General features: G+C 61.8%; 2 protein-coding genes across 5 annotated transcripts in view; both read right to left on the bottom strand.

Annotated features, from left to right (window-relative positions):
• Positions 1-245: 245 nt before the first annotated feature.
• On the bottom strand, positions 246-9,614 carry PEA15 (proliferation and apoptosis adaptor protein 15). 2 transcript variants are annotated; one of them, XM_080824538.1, is made up of 5 exons: positions 9,496-9,614; positions 3,669-3,842; positions 2,412-2,567; positions 2,172-2,259; positions 247-850 (listed from the first exon to the last, which is right to left on the bottom strand). In XM_080824538.1, exons 2-4 carry the CDS (start codon positions 3,838-3,840, stop codon positions 2,195-2,197), a joined length of 393 nt encoding a protein of 130 aa, XP_080680664.1. In that variant the 5' UTR covers positions 3,841-3,842; positions 9,496-9,614; the 3' UTR covers positions 247-850; positions 2,172-2,194. The 2 variants fall into 2 exon arrangements, with proteins under 2 accessions (XP_080680665.1, XP_080680664.1); XM_080824539.1 differs by having other exon boundaries at positions 246-2,259; positions 9,496-9,613.
• A 2,479-nt stretch (positions 9,615-12,093) lies between these two features.
• Positions 12,094-17,098, bottom strand: part of CASQ1 (calsequestrin 1) — an 8,904-nt gene continuing 3,899 nt past the window's right edge. For 2 of the 3 annotated variants that reach the window (XM_080825106.1, XM_080825105.1), the window contains exons 5-11: positions 16,953-17,026; positions 16,530-16,660; positions 15,565-15,610; positions 15,098-15,152; positions 14,767-14,867; positions 13,870-13,944; positions 12,242-12,863 (exon numbers count right to left, since the gene is read on the bottom strand). In XM_080825106.1, the coding sequence (XP_080681232.1) occupies positions 12,720-12,863; positions 13,870-13,944; positions 14,767-14,867; positions 15,098-15,152; positions 15,565-15,610; positions 16,530-16,660; positions 16,953-17,026 (626 nt within the window). In that variant the 3' untranslated portion in view covers positions 12,242-12,719. Of the gene's footprint in view, positions 12,864-13,869; positions 13,945-14,766; positions 14,868-15,097; positions 15,153-15,564; positions 15,611-16,529; positions 16,661-16,952; positions 17,027-17,098 lie in introns of all 3 variants that reach the window. The other variant, XM_080825107.1, reaches the window with a different exon arrangement.

Raw genomic sequence — 17,098 nt, 5'->3', positions numbered from 1 at the left:
CGCAGTTGGAGGCGGCCTGGTCTGTGACAGCCACGTTTTCAGGCTCGGGCCCCAGCCGGAGCTACTGTCCGTGGCCTAGGCCCCAGAGCTCTGGGCTACTTAGGGGGCGGGGAGCAGGAGGGTGGCACTAGGTGTTTTCCCAGCCTCTGTTCGAGGCTGCAGGGAGGGACTTGGGGCATATTTCCCCTCCCTTCCCAGCCAAAGGCTCCAGAATCCTTCACAGAAATTCTAGAATTCAGCCGGATACAGTACAGTCAATCACCTTTATTCCAGGGTTAGAAGAAGGCCGTGCACACTGCAGACAGAGGAGCACAGGATAGGGACGATCTCACAGCCATACGGGGGTGGGAGGGCAGGTTAGTCTTTTTAGATGATTTTTGCCTTACAGAGGTATTCCTAGACTCTGCTGAAAACGACCCTGTCTCCCTTCTCCCATCTCACCCTCTCCTCCCTTCAGAGAAGGCTCCCATCCCTTCCTTCTCTCTCTCTTTCTCTCTCACACACACACTCACATCACATAATCCTGACCGGAAGGACAATTCGTGCTCAGTCCCCCCCCCCCCTTCCAATTCTACGAGTATCTCTCTGTCCTGGAGGGAGAGGCAGACAGGGCTGGGCAGGCATGGGGGGGTCCTTTAAGGCAGAGCTGTGGAGTGCTCCAGGTGTGCGTGTTAAGGCAGGTGCCGCAGCAGTGGCCAGAGGGGACGGTGGGGCCGGGCCAGGTGGGGAGCAGAAGCTGCTCTCCGGCCAGCCTGGCTTCTTCCCTCTTCCAGCAGCCAGTCTTCCTGTCCCATGTCAGTTTTGCTCCCACATCTTATAAGCTCTGAACTTCAACTTTCTCTAAAAGTCTCTTGAGATGGCATGTGAATTTAAAGTTTAAAAAAAGAAAGTTTTTTCATTTTGCCTATGTAGCAACTCGACGGGCCCTCCCTTGGCTGTGGCGTTCCGCTCCCAGCCCCGCCCTGGCCTAGACAATAAGTTAATGCTAGACACCACGAGCAAGGGCAGACATGGCAGTGCGGGTTTAATATACATATATGTAGATATATATGTACACACAGTTAGCACGGTCAGGGTGGGGAGAGCGTCTTGGCACAGGAAGGGGGCTGGGGTCTAGCGATTTGGCTAGGAGGCATTCACGAGCCCAACACGCCAGGATACCGAGGGAGACGGGCTAGCAAGTCCCCTCCTGGACTGAACTGGGGGGGTCAGTCCAAAGGGAAAGGCTATAATTAGCTTCTTCCTGTCTTTCCTGCTGGGGGTGTTCCAGACCCCAGAGAAGGAAGGTCACCCGTAGTGACCATGCAGGGACCCTGTGGGTGGGGCAGGGTGGGAGTGAAGACCTAAGGAGCTCATTCCTCAACCTCCCCAGGTTTGGAGTCCGTGTGTGCAACAGTCTGAGTAGGAATAAAGGAGTGGCGAAGAGGGCCCCCTCTTGCCCACACCCCCGGCGCCTGGTGCGGTGGGGCCTGCTCCCAGCGTGGGCTCTCGGGGGTGCGGGGGAGTAACTAGTGCTGGCTGCTCCGTGGAGTCCGTACTTCGGGGCCAGGGAAGGGTCCTGTGGTCCTCTCACTAGATCCCTCACTAGATCCCTGGCTCATACCCATCCTAGGCCCATAGGAGGGGAGGAGAAAGGGACCTGCTGGGGCCCAGGCCCTCCAACCTAAGGAACATCTAGAAAAGATCCCTCCGCCGGTCCAGCACAGGGTACAGACGCGGAACTCTGGCTTTTCTCTGCCCCTTCCAGGTGGCGGCTGAGTGACCGCCTTCCTTCCCACTGCTTGTCACTAGATGCACCCACCTCGCCCCACGCTTTACCTCCAGCTCAGCTCCGTGGTGTAGGAAAATACAGGTCCTTTCTGCTCCCACACTTCAGCCATAGAGGAAAGGGCAGTAGGAGGAATGTGCCCATTTCTATTTGCATAGAAATAGCCCCCACGTCCCCCTAAAGTGGGGAAACAAAGCCCCCCCCCCCCAGCCCGACCCCCTTCCCCTCACGAGGAGGAGGAACTAGATGAGCTAGACATAGAGACAGACAGAGCGTGCGCACACGCACACACACGCGCACAGTAAGGGGGTTAGGACCAGGTTAGTAAGTGGGTAGACTGGGGGGTGGCCCTTGCCCCTCCCCTGGAGGCTGGGGGAAGGGAGTGGCCCGCTGAAGGTCCAACCTTCCTCCTCTCCTCCCCCTCGCTCAGGCTTTCTTCGGTGGCGGAGCCAGTTTGATGATCTCTTCCTCGGAGGGCTGCCGGATAATGTCTGGGGGGGCAAGAAGGGATGTGTCCAGGGACAGAAGGCGTGGGAGACAGCAGGCAAGCCCCCGACGTCCACTCCCATCTGCCCCAAATCAAGCGCCCCAAGGATCACCCAGGGGAGCGGGCAGAGGTGCATGTTAAAGGCGCGGCTCCTACCTTTGTACTTCTTGGCACTGGGGATACGGGTCAGCTTGGTGTCCAGCTCCTCCTCCTCTGAGATCTTCAGAACACGGGTTCTGTAGTCCACCACCATGGTGAGCAGGTCCGGGCGGCGGGAGATCTCAAAGATGTGCTCGATGTAGGAGAGGTTGTCTGGAGGGAGGCGGGAGACAGGGTCAGCCAGGCCGAAGAGGCCGGCCTCTCCTGCCCGACCGGACCGGGCTTCTGCAACCAGGGCAGAGGTGCTCACGTTGGTTATTGGAGGGGGCGGTGCGAGAAGAGGACGAGCTACTGAGCAGGACCGGAAAGCCAAGGCCCCGACGATACAGAGGACTGTGCAGGAGAGCAGGGGGTTGGCCAGTGAGGTTTCAAAGGGATTCAGGCTAAATAGGTCCCACGTTGTGGGGAGGGAGAACAGAAAAATGAGTCGGCCTACCTGATACCCTATGCCCACCTGGTCCCCCTCCCGCTCTTCCTCCAAGTCAGAGTCAGAGAAATTTCCTGCTAGAGCATGTGGGACCTGGGGGAGTCTCTAGACAAGGCCCCCACGTGGCCAGAAGGCCACTGTCCGTGGCTGGGCCGCTTCTAGGAGACTGGGGACGCCCTCAGTCCCTCCCGCGCCCCCCACCCCACTCCCCTCCAACAGCTGCAGGTGCCTCCTCCCAGGGCCGGGTCCACCCCAGCCTCCCTGACTGCTGACCCCCAAGGCCCTCAGCTGGCTCACCCCGCCTACTCAAGGCCCTCCACGGCACAGCCTCAACCAACCTTTCCAGCCACTTCTGAGCTCACTCAGGCCCCAGCCAAGCTAAGCAGGACCCCTCGCTCTTCCAGACGCACCAGACACTCCTGCCTGTGGGACTCGGGTCCTTTGCCCGGCAGCCCTCCTCTGGACCCTGCCTTGGAAACCACTTGCCTTTCGGGGCCTTCGTACGCCAGCTCCCCGCCCCCAGCCCTTCCCAGAGCAGCGGCCTCTGGAAGTTAGACAATGTTAGAGCTTGCGGTTTTAACTTTTACCACTTTTAACTTGTATTCTACTGTTCTGTGACCTGACGATCTGTACCACGTGACTCATCATAACACAGTAGTATCTGAGTGCCACGCGGCTCACCGACGCACCCCGCGAGGGCCGGGAGGACCGCTGTCCCCGAGCCTCCGCTCTCAGCCTCTCCCAGCCTGTCAGGGAGCGGCGTGCTTCTCTCTGCCGAAGGGACCGAGCCCGAGAGGCTGGGGGCCCGCCCCCCCCGCCCCACCCACCTTTGTCCAGCTTGTTGTGGCTCTCCAGGAAGCTGAACCAGGCACTGCCCGTAGTGATCTCCTCGCTCTTCTCGCTGGGGATGTCCTCCTTGCAGGCCGACTTGAGCTGCTCCAAGTCTTCGAGGGTGATGTTGTTGGTCAGGTCCCGCAGGAGGGTCCCGTACTCAGCCATGACTGGGGTTGGGAGGAACAAAGGGAGAGGCCGCTGAGCTGGAGGTGCCAGTAAGGTTTACTCGCTGGTCCCTCCCACCAGCATCCCCGCTCTGGGGGGGGCCGGGGGAGGGTAAGGCGGGTGCAGGCCAACAGGGAGGCTGGGGAGGGCTGGGCTGGAGGGGAAAAGGCCTCAGGGTGGTGGCAGTGGACAGGAAGAAACAGAAGCTAGGGTCCAGGCTACAGCCTAGAGAGACAAGTCACACCTCCTTACCCCCATCTTTTTTCCTCATTACCCCCCCAACAGTAACCCTGGCAACAGCTCCCCTGACTGAGGAGGCGGTTACCATAGCAACCTGCTCCAGACTTTCTCACCCGCTGCCTCCAAGGCCCCCCCAGAATCGCCCCACCCACCTGCAACCCCTCCCCCTGTCAAAAAAAAAAAAAAAAGGAAAGAAAGAGAAAACACTCCAAAACAACCGTCAGGGAGAGGCTGGCTGGCTGTGGCAGTGAGAAGCTCAGAAGGGGCAGGAGGGGGTCGGATGGCTGGAGCTCGTGTGTTCTAGCTTCCATTCTTCCCCAGAAGCAAAGGGGACCCTCACTCTCAGCCCCCCACCACCTCAGTAATGACTCATTTTGGACCGATGCCTAGGTGCTTGGTCTAATGGTCCCCTGGCCCCTCCGTGGCCCCCTGCATTCAGTCCTTGGGGCTCGGGTGGGCGGGGAGGGGGAGGCAGTGAGCTCCCCCCCGCCAACCTTCGTGCAGCCCGGTTTCTCCCTTGACCGCCGCCGGGCATCCACGCAGCCCCTCTCCCAGCCTTTGTGCTGTGCCCACAGCCCCCGCGCCCAAGAATACCAAGCGGCCGGCTCTGGCCCCCTGCCCAGTTCCCAGGCTGGCTGGGTGGCAGGGGAAGGGGTTCAGCAGCAGCGCTGGGAGAGCGGCAGGAATGGGGCTGCTGCTCCTGCTTGTGTCACTGTCAGGAGGGCCTCCCACGGGGGGGTGGGCAAGTCTGGGTCTCATCGGCCTTGAGCCCATCCCTGTTGCGTGGAGATCCCCAAGGCCCTCCTGGCACTCACCAGGTAGAAAGTGTGTTTAAGACAGGAAGAAGGAAGGTCAGACCTTAGAATGAACTTTCTGGATGGGATAAAACGTGAAATTCACCCACAACAAGGGAATTTCTTTTATAATCAGAAAAGTAAAACATTTTAGGGGCGCCTGGGTGGCTCAGTGGGTTAAGCCTCTGCCTTTGGCCTAGGTCATGATCTCAGGGTCTTGGGATGGAGCCCAGCGTCGGGATCTCTGCTCAGCGGGGAGCCTGCTTCCCCCTCTCTCTCTGCCTGCCTCTCTGCCTACTTGTGATCCCTCTGTCAAATAAATAAATAAAATCTTAAAAAAAAAAAAAAGAAAAGAAAAGTAAAACATTTTACAAAGTAAGTTATATCATAAGCACTGTGGCTAGACCAAGGGCTGGGGATAGGAGCCAGATGACCTTGAACTTGACTGAGACTGCCCCCAAATCTCCCCAGCAGTGGGCTGGGAATGCAGCAGAGAGCAGGGGGCATCTGGCCTAGATGCAGAGAAACTGAGGCAGAGAGGCATGGCATTGGGAGAGGCGTGGACCCAGAAGTCCCCATTCCCAGCCCCCTACTTGGGCCAGAACAAACACGCCTCCCTCCGTGGCAGGCACCGTGACACACACACACAATGAGCCAGGCAGCAGGGCCAGCAGGACCCCCTCAAGAAGCAGGCACTCCCAGGCACGCTCACTTGCACACCCAGGTGCAAGCAGACAGAAGGGCCCAGCGGGGGCCCTGCCAGGCTCGGCCAGAACAATGCTCTCCGGACTGTCAGCACCAGGAACCGTCTCTGCCTTGAAATCTAGGTCAGAGCAGCAGGCTCCGGAGCCCAGCCCCCCACCCCACGGAGCCCAGCCCCCCAGGAGCCCGGCCCCCTGCGCCACGGATAATCCCCAGGAGCCCGGCCCCCCAGGAGCCCGGGCCCCCACCCCATGGATAATCCCCAGGAGCCCGGCCCCCCGCCCCACGGATAATCCCCGGCCAGGAAAGGGGGCGGTGAAGGGGAAGGGGTCCAGGCATGAGGAACTAATGGGGAGTGGGGAGAGCTTAAAAGGAAGGGGGAGCAGGGGGCCCCCAAGAACACCCTGCCCCCGGGAGCAAGCCCTCAGCTGGAAAACGGGGCAGCATTTAGGGTCAGCCTGTCCTGTTTTCACACGGAAGAAGAGACTGTAACTAGATCCTGGGGAAGGAAAGTGTGTATGTGCGTGTGTATCTCCTGGAAGGAGTTAAGGTTTAGGGCTCTGAATCGAAAACACAGACTTCCAGGGGAGGTGGCGGGGAGGGATGACTGTGTGTGAGTGAACCACCCACATCGGCTGGGGGGCGGTGGGCAGGTGCTTTCGAAGAGCGTGAGGCAGACACAGTGAGACCCCCAGGAGAACGGGGGTGGGGAGGCCGAGCGGTGAGCCAGGCCCGCTCGGCTGCTGCCCCCGGGCGTGGGCACGGGTGCGTGGAGGCGGCAGCGGCGGGCATCTGTGCGGGCGTGTGCACGCTCTGGGCATGGGTGTTAATGTGCCAGCACTGGACGTGCGGCGGTGCAAGTACGTGCTGTGTGTGTGTGTGTGTGTGTGTGAGAGAGAGAGAGAGAGAGAGAGAGAGAAACAGTGAGAGCGTGTGCAAGGTCTGTAATCACAGGCTCACATCCAGAGAAAAGGGGAAGGGTGAGGAGACCCTGCAAACTGGAGGGAGGGCTGGGGCTGGGAACGGGAAGGAGGCGGCAAATGAGATCCTGGGGGGAGGGCCCCCGGGACTCAGCGGTTACCACGGCAACCGCAGTTCTGGGTGCCCCCCCCACCGGTCAGGACAATGACACCACTGGATGGGAGGGGCATGGGGAGCCAGTGAGTAAGAAGGGACAGCAGGGGAGTAGGGCCCCCTGAGGGAGGGGGGAAAGGCAGCCTGGGTGTGGCTCCAGGGGCAAGGCTGGCGCGTTGGGGGTTTTGGGGGTACAAGGAAGTGGCTCTCTGGTCTCACTGATCTGTCATCGTCCCTGGAGTGGTGTGGCTGTGGCGGAGCTGGCCCCGTCACCCTCCCTGGCCCTCTCCTCTGGGAGGTTCAGAATTCCTCGGGGCCTATGTGAAGTCTCCTCCCCTCCTTGCCCAGAAAAGTCTTCCTGATTGCTGGAGCAGAGCAAGGCGGCCCGGGGAACACCAGGCAGCCTGGGCGGAGGCCATTCTTGGGACAGGATACCAGGGCAGGAACCGGGGACCGGAGCTGAGGCTGCCAGGAAGTCGGTCCCCTTCCCTCCCGGATCATTCTGTGCTCTGCTCACTGCTTCCTCACACCTTCCTTCCTTCCTGCCTCCCTCTCCTTCCCAGCTGGTCCCAGGTGGAGCCCTGACAAAGGTGGGACCAGCCGAGGGTGCTGGGGGAGAGAGGCAGGAGGTCAGAAGCTCACAGACCGGTCTCTGGGGATGGGAGCTGGGAGCGGGACAGGCGGGTGGTCTGTCCTCCCCACCCCCCCAGCACCCTAGCCCAACGGGACAGCCACCTGTGCAGAACGCCCCAGCATTTGCTTCAACTTGGAAGAAAGCCTGAGGATTAGGAGCCCCGGCACCCCTCCCTCCCTCCTCTCTGCTTGGGGCTACCTGGGCTACCTGCTGCGGAGGGGAGGGCCAGCCCACGCAGGTGCAGGGGTGATGCTGCCTGGGTTCAGGGGTGGGCCGGTGATCCAGCAGAGGCAGAGGAGTGGGTGGGGAGAGCACAGGGTGCCCATTTTAAAATCTACCTGGGCCCCCTCGTTCAAGCAGTCCTCTAGTTCGTCCCTAATTATTCCCTTAACAGCACACTCTGCTGGCTTCTTCCCTTAGCATCCATTCAGCTTTTGGAGGTGGTGGGAGCAGGGAATGTTTTTATTCTGTAACAAAGGAAGGGGCTCTAAGACTCAGCCAGCCTGGGAGTGAGGGGAGGCAGGTACCTGGGCCTCAAAATGTTCAGCTCAGTCCAAGAAGCAAATGGGTGAGCCCGGGGCACAGAGACAGTGCTAAGCCTTCAGCCCTTAGTCTAAGAGGAGTGAGATGGATCCAAGGTGGGGGCAGCGGGAGACCCCTGCACAGGGTCAGGCCTGCTGGTGAGGGGCCGGCCTGTGGGCTCACCACTGGGGGGGGGGCTCTCCTCCTCCCTTTTGTCTCCTTCCCATCTCTCCCCGCCTCGTCCACCTCCTCCTCCAGTCTCTTCCTCCTTCCCCTTCGGTGGGCTTTCAGCCTATCTCAGGTGGTGGTAACCCTGAATACGGAGGGCTTCTGGGGCCTGTGACTCAGTGTCCCCATCTGAACACTCAGGGCCACTGTCCGACTGGGAAGGAATGAGCTTCCCTGCTGTAAAGGGATCTTCACTTTGGTGGGGAGGGCCAAGTCGGTGGGTGGTGCGGGAGGGTCTGTAGGAAAGGGGAGGGCCGGCAGGAGGGACATGTGGCCCTCTTCATGCATGACTGTCCACGCACACGGGATGGACACAGGTGTCAGGGAAGTGAGGAACTGGGCAACCAGGCCAGCGGCCAGCCTAGGGCATCCCTGGCAATTTCCCCAGCGGAGTGTTTAGCCACAAAGGGAAGAGCAATTAAAGCTAATCGCTCTGACAGCCCGGGGGCCAGACTCATCGAGAAACAAAACCCCCGTATTCAGCATGTTTCCCGGCTCCCCGAGGTCTCACGCCACGCTGCTTTCACCCGCGCTCCGCGCCTGGGGAGCCCAGCCCCCCGCCCTCTTCCCACTGCTCTGGCCATCTCTGTGTCGCTTCCTCCCCTCGCGTCCCCAACTGCGCCCCTGTCCCTCGCACACATTCCCCTCATTCTCTCCCTCCCCGACTTGGGCTCCATCCCCGGCTGACTCATACTCATTCTCTTTCTCCCTCTCCGTTTCTCCCACCCACTCCTCTGTCCTTTGGCCACTCTGGGGCGCAGAAACCAGCCAGTCCCGGCACCCTAGGCTCTAAGTGGACCCCGCGAGAGAGGCCACCGGCAGCCCCCCTGACCCTCCCCACCGCACCGGCTTCAGAGCACCGGGCAGGCTCCCCGGCGCCGGATCCTGTCCCCTGTCCCAGAGCGAGAGCAGGACTTCCTGCCATGTCTCCCCGGGGTTGGCGAGCGGGGCCCCCAGAAGCGCAGGGCTGCGAGAATCTGCCCAGACGATCGCGGTGGCGGGGCCCAGGGCCCCCACCCAGCTGTCCTGCGGACAGATGTTCCTCCGGGAGGCACATGGAGGCAGCGGGGGGAGGGGGACGTGTAGTGCGGGGACGGCTGTGATTTGCTGCGGGCGACGCGGTGTGTGTAAGAGTCACATGGGCGTGTGTCACCGTGTGTGCTGGCGTGTCTCCTGTAGGTGTGTGTGTCCCCGTCAGCTCCGACACGGGGCGTGTGGAATTAACGGAGCTTTCACGTCGGCCCCCCGCCCCCCAGCGCCCGGCCCCCGGCCCCGGGTCCGCCGACCCCCGCGCCGCCGGGGGGGGGGGCGGCTGGCCGCGCGGGAAGCGGGCTCCCGTCGAGGCCCCGGGCCCGGCCACGCACCCCGGTCCGCGGACGCCCCCCCCCGACCCCGGCTCGCCGCCCCGCCGCCGCCCGGCCCCGAGCCCGCCCGCCCGCCGCCCCCCGGCCCGCCTCTCACCGCCTCGGGCTGAGCGCTCAGGGCGCGGCTCTCCGGCGTCCCGGGTCCTGGGGCAGCGTCCGGAGCCTCCGCCTCGGCTCCCGCCGCTCCTGCCGCCGCCGCCGCCGCTTCCGCCCGCCGAGCCCGAGCCCGAGCCCCGCGCGCGCCCCGCCCGGCCGGCCGGTGACGTCAGCGCCGGGGGCGGGGCGGGGCGGCGCGGGGGGCGGGGGTTCTGGAAGGCTCGCGGGTGGGCTGCCGGGGGCGCCGCCCGAGCCCCGGGACGGCGGGGCGCGGCTGCCGGGGGCGGGGGCGGGGGTCAGCGTCGTGCCCTGCGCCCCTCTGCGGACCGCGACGGCGGGGACCCCGGGGAGCGCAGAGCGGGCGTGTGGGCCTTCGGAGGGCCTTGGGCCTCATCCTCCTGGCGGGCCGACTTGTGTTGGGGGCACCTCTTTCCGCCCCTTCTGGGTTCGGGGGACCGGTGGCGAGGGCCCCAGGGACGGCTCCGACTTTATCCACTTTGGAGGGCCGGGGTGGAGGCGAGGGTGCGGGCGGGAAGCAAAGTGGGGCCTCCTTGCCTTGACCTGGAGCCCAGATCTTCTCCGCGCTCTCTCCTTGGGGTGATGCCCCCTGTGTTCCTCTCACCTTTCCCGAATATACCGCCCTCCTGCCTTCCCCCCACCATGATGTAATTTTATTTTCTGGGGAGGGAATGAGCAGCGGTGAGCTCAGCGTGCAAATATAGACATCGCGCCAAGCCACACTTAGCTCCGTCTCCTCCTCGCGCTGCCTCTCTGCCCAGGCCCCGCACGGCGGCTCTCACTTCCTCTCCACCCCAGGGACTTTCCTCCCCCAGATTCTCAGCCAGACTGAAAGAGGGAAGGAAGAAGTGGGGAAGCATCTGTCTGCAGCCCCTGTCCCGCCCGAGGGTCCTTGCTTCCACTCTGGCAGAGTCTGGCCCTGGGAAGAGGTCTGAGCCCCATCCCATGCCACGGCCGGGACCGCCCTGGCCTCCTCTCAGTTCTGGCCCAGTAGACGCCCGTCAGGAAGCCTCAGGTGAGCCCCTCCTTTCTTGGTCTACACTGCGCCCGAAGACACTCAGGCTCCTACTCAGGCTCCTGCTGCTTCTCCGTGCTCTTCAGCGACTCTCCCCGTCACCACCCTCTGGGAGCAAGACCGCCTCGTCCTCTGCTCACGTCTGTCTCATTTGCTCTGTGCTGTGGGACCAAAGCCACGTCACTGGCCCCTTGGTGAGACCCAGAGAAACGGAAGGACTTCTGGACAGCGACAGGGTCAGGTCTCCCTGAGGCCGCAGGTGCAGGGGACCTGGGCTTCGCGCTGGCCCTGCCCCTTTCACGTGCTGGGTCTACCTTGGGCTCTCAGTGTCCCCACCAGTGACATGGAGATGCTGACGTCCACCCAACATGGTTCTCCTGAGACTTGGAAATCCTAAGTGTGTAAGGACTGGCACAGGTGGGCTCTGGAAACCTGGGGTGACTGTTACATCTGGGGCCTTCCGCTGACCAACGCTGGACGGTCAGCCCCCCCGTTAGCCCTGTGTTAGTTGGGTGAACACACAGTTTCTGCTCAACACGCTTCTGCCTCCACTGGGAGCACTTTCTGGGTTTGTCTCTGAAGGGTGACCCGTGTGTCACCTCAGGTCTCCTTTGCCACCTAGGCAGCCCACCCACTGCTACCCCGGCCCCATGACCGCTGTCCCGTCTGGGAGCTCTGGGCATGGTCAGTTCCTTGGCTCCCCCACACCACATCATCTGACCGCCCCGACACGTACACCAGCCTGGGCGGTGCTGGGGAGAAGGTAGGTCCTTCTTGCCAGGAGCCTTGGCAGCCCGGGTCTGGGGTCGGGATGGGAGCCCTGGAACGCAGAACTCTATGTCTCCTCTTTACCCCACGGCCACCGCGCAGGGCCACGCTCTCCCAACCTCTGAAGGGCTCCGACTGTGAAAGCCGCCCCCCCCCCCACCTGCTGTCTCCGTCCTCCCCTCCCTCTGCCCATCCGGCTCATCACTGCCACATTTAAGTTGTGTCCTTCCTCCCAGCCCCCAGGTTTAAAGTCAAACTTCTTTGCATCCTGTGACGTCCCCCCATTCTCATGGCCGCCCCTTGAGGTTCTCTTCTTTCCTCTCCAGTCTCTTCTGCACCCCCGTGGGACACCCACTTTCTGCCCACGCTTTTGATGCTCTCCACTGACGGGAATGTCCCTTCCCTGTCTCCTTCGCCCTGCCTTCAAGCACCGCCACCCCCACCCCGCAGTCCGGTGGGGAAGAGGGACCTGTCCGGGGAGGGTGAGGGAGTGCTGGACTGGAGGCGGAGAGAGTGGCCCGTGAGCCTGGAGGAGGGAACCACAGCGGCCGCCTCTGAGAAGGCCTCCCCAAGAAGAGTTATTTGGGTTCAGTCCTGCGGGTTCCAAGAAGAGCTGCAGGGAGGGTGCTATCAAGCAGCACATAATCACTTAATTACGTATTGCTTTGTGCTCGGCTTCAGTTGTTGGGCTGCTCGTGTTGACTTCCCAGCGAGGCTAATCAGCTCGAGAGCAGGGACAGGCCCAGCACTCCCCGTTCTCCCAGAGCCTCCCAGCGGTGCTGGACAAACACCACGTGTGAGGGGAAAGCTTGTGCACTGGTGGCAGATAAACAGTCCTCTCTTCTCTGGGATGACCGTCTGGAGGGAGCCCCCCATCCTGGTGCCCTAACGAGGCCCGCGCCCCCAAGCCCCCATCCTGGGGCTGCCTCTCCCCAGCAGACACTTGCTCATGCTGCCCCAGATCCTTTATTGAGGGCTCCCGATATCTGACCCAAATGCATCAACAAGAGATGGCCGAGAGCCCCAGACACGGGGCCCGCCCTTCCTCCTGGCCAGGGATCAGGCCGCCAGAAGGATGGAGGATTTGAGAGTGTGGGGAAGAGTGTGCACAGGTGGAGGGAACCAAGGAGAAAAGAATCGGAGGGAAGAGCATAGGGAATGGTGAAGGAAACAGATCATGGAGGAAATGGATCGTAGGAACAGGGCCGTCAAGGGACAGGTGATGGCTGGCAGAGGTGGCTGGGCTGGCGCATGGGGACGAGCAGGTCCTGGCCTCGTGGGGCAAAGGTCGGGGTCTCAGCACTCAGCATAGGGCCTCCCTACTGCAGAGGATGGCCCAGTGTCCCCAGAGGAGCCCAGGGAGGGACGGGGTTGGGAGGGAGCCCAGGGAGAGCGGCCGGGCTGTGAGAATGAGGCCACAGCCACTAATCATCGTCATCATCATCGTCGTCATCATCGTCGTCCTCCGTGTTGATCTCGCCTTCCAGCACGTCCTCCAGCCAGTCCTCCAGCTCCTCCGCGGACGGCAGGTCCTCCTCGTCGTCCATCTCCATCCACACGCTGTCCGCCTGGGGTGAGGCACAGACAGGGGACCGGAGCTAAGCCCGACTCGGGTCTGCAGACCTGTCCTCCCCGTCATGGGTCTCCCTCCGTCCTTCCCTACATCCTCTGTCCCTCCCCTTCACCTGTCACTGGCCGGGGTCGCTGTCCAGGTGAAGGTCTAGGTGGGAGTGGTGACAGGGTGGGGGACAGGGATGGCTGGGTTGGCCTCTGATGGGGAACCGCCGGCGGCCAGAGAGCCAGGCCAGCCGCCCTTCAGCTTTTCATAACCGGCTTTTCCAGCCCTGTTCGCAGAAGCCTCTAGTCTCGCAAGCTATAAAAAATGACTTGCCTTTTCCAGTACCTGATACTCATTTTCCTACTTTGGACCTTTCACACTAACTTTCCCGTCGGTTTGGAAAGACTCATCATCCACCCCGCGAGCGTCCGGCCTCCTCCAGGCCGTCCCGTCTCTGCTTTCAGGGCCACTCCTTCGAAACCCTTCTCTCTGATTCTCTCCGGCAGGAGCTGCTTTGATTTCTGGAGCTTCCTAGCATTTTATGAGTCTCTTTGTAATCGAGTTTATAAGATCTGGCTGTGTTGTTAACAAAATACCCGCCGCCCTGGTCACAGGGAGAAGGGGATGAACGCAGACTGGCTTGCTCCGTACGCCAGAACAAACTTGCGGAGGCCACCTGCTGTGTGTGAACCCGCTTTCTGCCCTCCAAGAGCTCAGAGTCTACCTGAGAGAGGCGAGGGGAGAGGCGGGCATGATGCAGAGCTAGGGGAACCGAAATCCCGTTAGCAATGTGACATGGGCTCTGGGGTTGCCGATGAGGGGGCCTGACTCCAAATGGGAGATCTGGAGAGGATGGTGGGCCAGGCCTGGGAGGAGGAGGGCAGGGGGCTGTGTGCTCAGACCCTGAGTCTCCGGGCATGTCTGACTTCTGGGGGGCGGTCAGCGGAGCAGGGAGAGCTGGATGGGCTGGGAAGCAGAGTTGGGGGGCAAGTGGGGCATGTGGGAAGGAAACTCACATCGGTAACGTTGACCACGCCTATCTGCGGGGCTGACAGGTCGATGTCAAATGTCTTCTCCCAGTAGGGCACCAGCTGTGGAGAGACCACATATGGTAACGATACAGCGTCTGGAAACACGTGGGTCTAGCACGGGGAGTGTAGAGGGTCAGGGGAAGACAGGGGACAGGGGAAGGTCGCTATGAGCTCACGGTGGGGGATGGGGGACGGTCCCCCTGTGGGGCCCAAAAGGGAAGGTGTAGACGGGAGCAGTTGCAGGTAAAAATCCCAAAGGGAAATCATCTGGAGGGGTCAGCTGAAGACACTGGCCCAGACTTTCCCAGGAAAACCGCATCGGAACCTGTGTTCCGATCCTGGCTCTGCTACTGCCTGATCTTGCGACTCTGGGGAAGTCACTTCTCAGGGACCCTCGGGTTCTGCATCTCTAAACTGAGGCCGTCGTCCCCCAGTAATTGCCAATGTTCCTCACGTATCTGTTCATTCTGCTGCTCTTTCAACGACGAGTTCGAGTGTTGGGGATCTGGCTGGGAACGGAGCTGTCCCCGGAGGCACGGACTCTCCCCACTTCCAGTCTGTGATCGTGTAGAACCATCTGCAGGGTTCATGGGTCCACTTGCCCCCCAACACTCTGTTTTTTTGTAGAAGGAGTCAGCCCCGGGCACACGAGCTCCCTGCCGCGTCTCTGCTCGGGGCATCGTGTGTGCTATGTTCCATGTCATTTACTTCTCATCCTGTCTCCCCTTCTCAGGGTGACTTCCATGCCCACGGTGCCCTTGAGCACCAGCCATACCCCCCCAAGTTCCTCAGGCCAGAAGTTGGGGCTGGAACCCTGACAGCAGGTCCTCTCAGGAAGGGTGACGGCATCAGGTCCTGCCTGGGGAGAGCCGAGCCTCTCACCAGGGGGAAGTCGTCAGGGTCGATCCAGATGATGCTGAGGTCGGGGTTTTCAGTGTTATCTTGGGCCACAGACTTGAGCGTCTCCAAGAACTCATAGCCATCTAGGAGGGAACACGAGTAAGAAGCGTTAGGTGGGACAGGGAGGAAAGGGAGGCAGAGGCAGCCGGTGTCCGGGGTGCTCCCCTCCTCCCACCATCGATGCTGCCTCACCCCGGGGTCCCTGCACTCCCAGAAGGGCCTCCCACTGAAGCCTGAGCTCATACATCTCACAAGCACCCCTGTGTCCCCCAACCACCAGCACCGCCCCCCCAAACCAGCGTCCCTCCCTCACCAGGATCAGCTTCCTCCGCGAAGGCCACAATGTGGATTCCGTCCATGTCGTCCTCCTGTTGGGGACAGCGTGGCTTAGCTATGCTTCTTGAAGTTTGAGAGCCACGCGCACGCTGCCTCCTCCTAGAGCCTGAATTTCGTGGAACCCCCAGCTCCTGGATTAGGTACGTTCTTGTGGCGGCGGCCCTGCCCCGGGGACGCGGATGGCTCGCTTCCCCTCCAGGGCCCCCACCCCGTCTCCTCTAGCCAACTCTGCAGCCCCAGATCTTCTTCCCTGTCATCTGTGTCAGGGTCTGTGTGTCTCCTAATTCCTGGCACGTTCTTAAGAGCAACAGCCTCCAAACTCTGCTGGTGTTTGGTCTTTCCTGCCAGGCACGGAGCGCAGCGGGGCGGGAACTTTCCGGGACTTCCGTCCTCAGCCACCCACGCCCCCCTGGGGACCCGGCCCCGTCTGGGGGAGACACTCACCCACGTCTCATACATACTCTCAGGCTTCAGCTTCCTCAGGGTGGACCTAGAAGAGATGGTCACGACTCAGCGGGCGAGAAGGATGCCCCCCAAGAGAGTTTAGGGTCAAGCCTAGGGCACAGACAGCTTGTAGGCCAGAGCAAAGCCATCTGGCGGAGTCTAAGCTCCGGGCTCCAGGCCCGGGTCACCGCCTGGTTAAAGCAGGTGGGGAGGCAGCGGGTGGGCCCATGGCCTGGAAGAGTGTCTTTGGGAGAAAGGCGAGAACGGGGTATCTGGGCATTCCCTCGTTCATACCGCACAGCCGAGAGGCTGAGATGTTCTGGGCGCTGTGCGAGGTGCCGTGGAGGTGTTGTGACTGGCCCTCCCCGACAAAAGGGACCGTGATCTAGCGGGACAGGGTGAAGGGAGCGGCATCTCCACAGACACGAGGGGACGCCCCCAGCTATGGGGTGCGGTGAAGGAAGAAAACCACCGCGTGGGAGTGAGGGCAGGGTCCCAGCCTCAGGCTGGAGAATTTTCTGTTGTGGGGTGCAGTCCGGTGTGCCCTGGAGGGTTAGCAGCGCCCCTGCTTCTCCCCACCAGATAGCGGTAGCTCTCTCCTCCATCAAAAATGCCGGTGTCCCCCTGGAGGGTGAGAGCCTCCCCGACCTGGCCCGTCCCTCCCCCCGGTCACCCAGGTCGAGAAACAGTGGTGCCCAGATCCGGGTCAGGATCCTGTTCTGACACTTCCTACCGGTGGGACCGGGGTCCCTGAGCTTGTTGGGAAGATTAAAAACAACAGTAGAGTTGGAAGCCCCCTGGCCGAACCTGGTCTGTGGGCGAGCGAGCGGCAGCCGTGCCCGGGACGGCGTTCATCCCGCAGCCAGACCAGCTTCCTGGCTGGCGGGGACCCCCGGCCCCTCTTGCGCATGGGTGTTGGGGCGCTAGGCGGTGCCACCCGGCTCAGGGGCGCCCCTGCTGCCCACCTCCTGTGCTCCTCCACGAAGCTGACAATCTCCTCTTTGCTGTTGGGCTTGTCTGGGATGGTCACAGGCTCCTCCATGAAGGCCTCATAGAAATCGATCTCGTTCAGCTTCAAGGTCAGCTTCTTTGCCACCTGGCAGGGGAGGGGGTGGGGGAAGCGCGTCATGGGGAGCAGGTCTTAGGACGGAGGTCAGACGACCTGGGCCCGCGTCGCTGCCACTGGGACAATGGACAAGGTCTCTGGGCTTTGGCTGAACCCTAGAGGAGTGGGCTAAAGGGTCTAAAATCTTTGGGGCAAGAGAGAGAGGCCCGAGGTGGGGGTGGGGGTGTCATGTGTGACCAGGCCCCCCCACAGATTCTGGGACAGAGGTCCGGAGGGCAGCTGCAGGGGCGAGGGGGCCTCCGTATGGCCGCAGGAAAAAGACCTTGCTGTCGAAGGTGGCGAAGAAAGGGATGTAGGGGTGAAACTCTTCCGCCGCGTCCTCGAAGGCCTTGTAATCTGAAGGAGTAAGACAGAGTCAGTCTCTGGGGGAGCCAGGGCCACTCTGTCTCTCCCCAAGTCTCCTTTGGC

The sequence above is a fragment of the Martes martes genome (assembly GCF_963455335.1).
Source record: "Martes martes genome assembly, chromosome: 15".
NCBI lineage: Eukaryota > Metazoa > Chordata > Mammalia > Carnivora > Mustelidae > Martes > Martes martes.
This window is presented reverse-complemented; position numbering and strand designations above follow the sequence as displayed.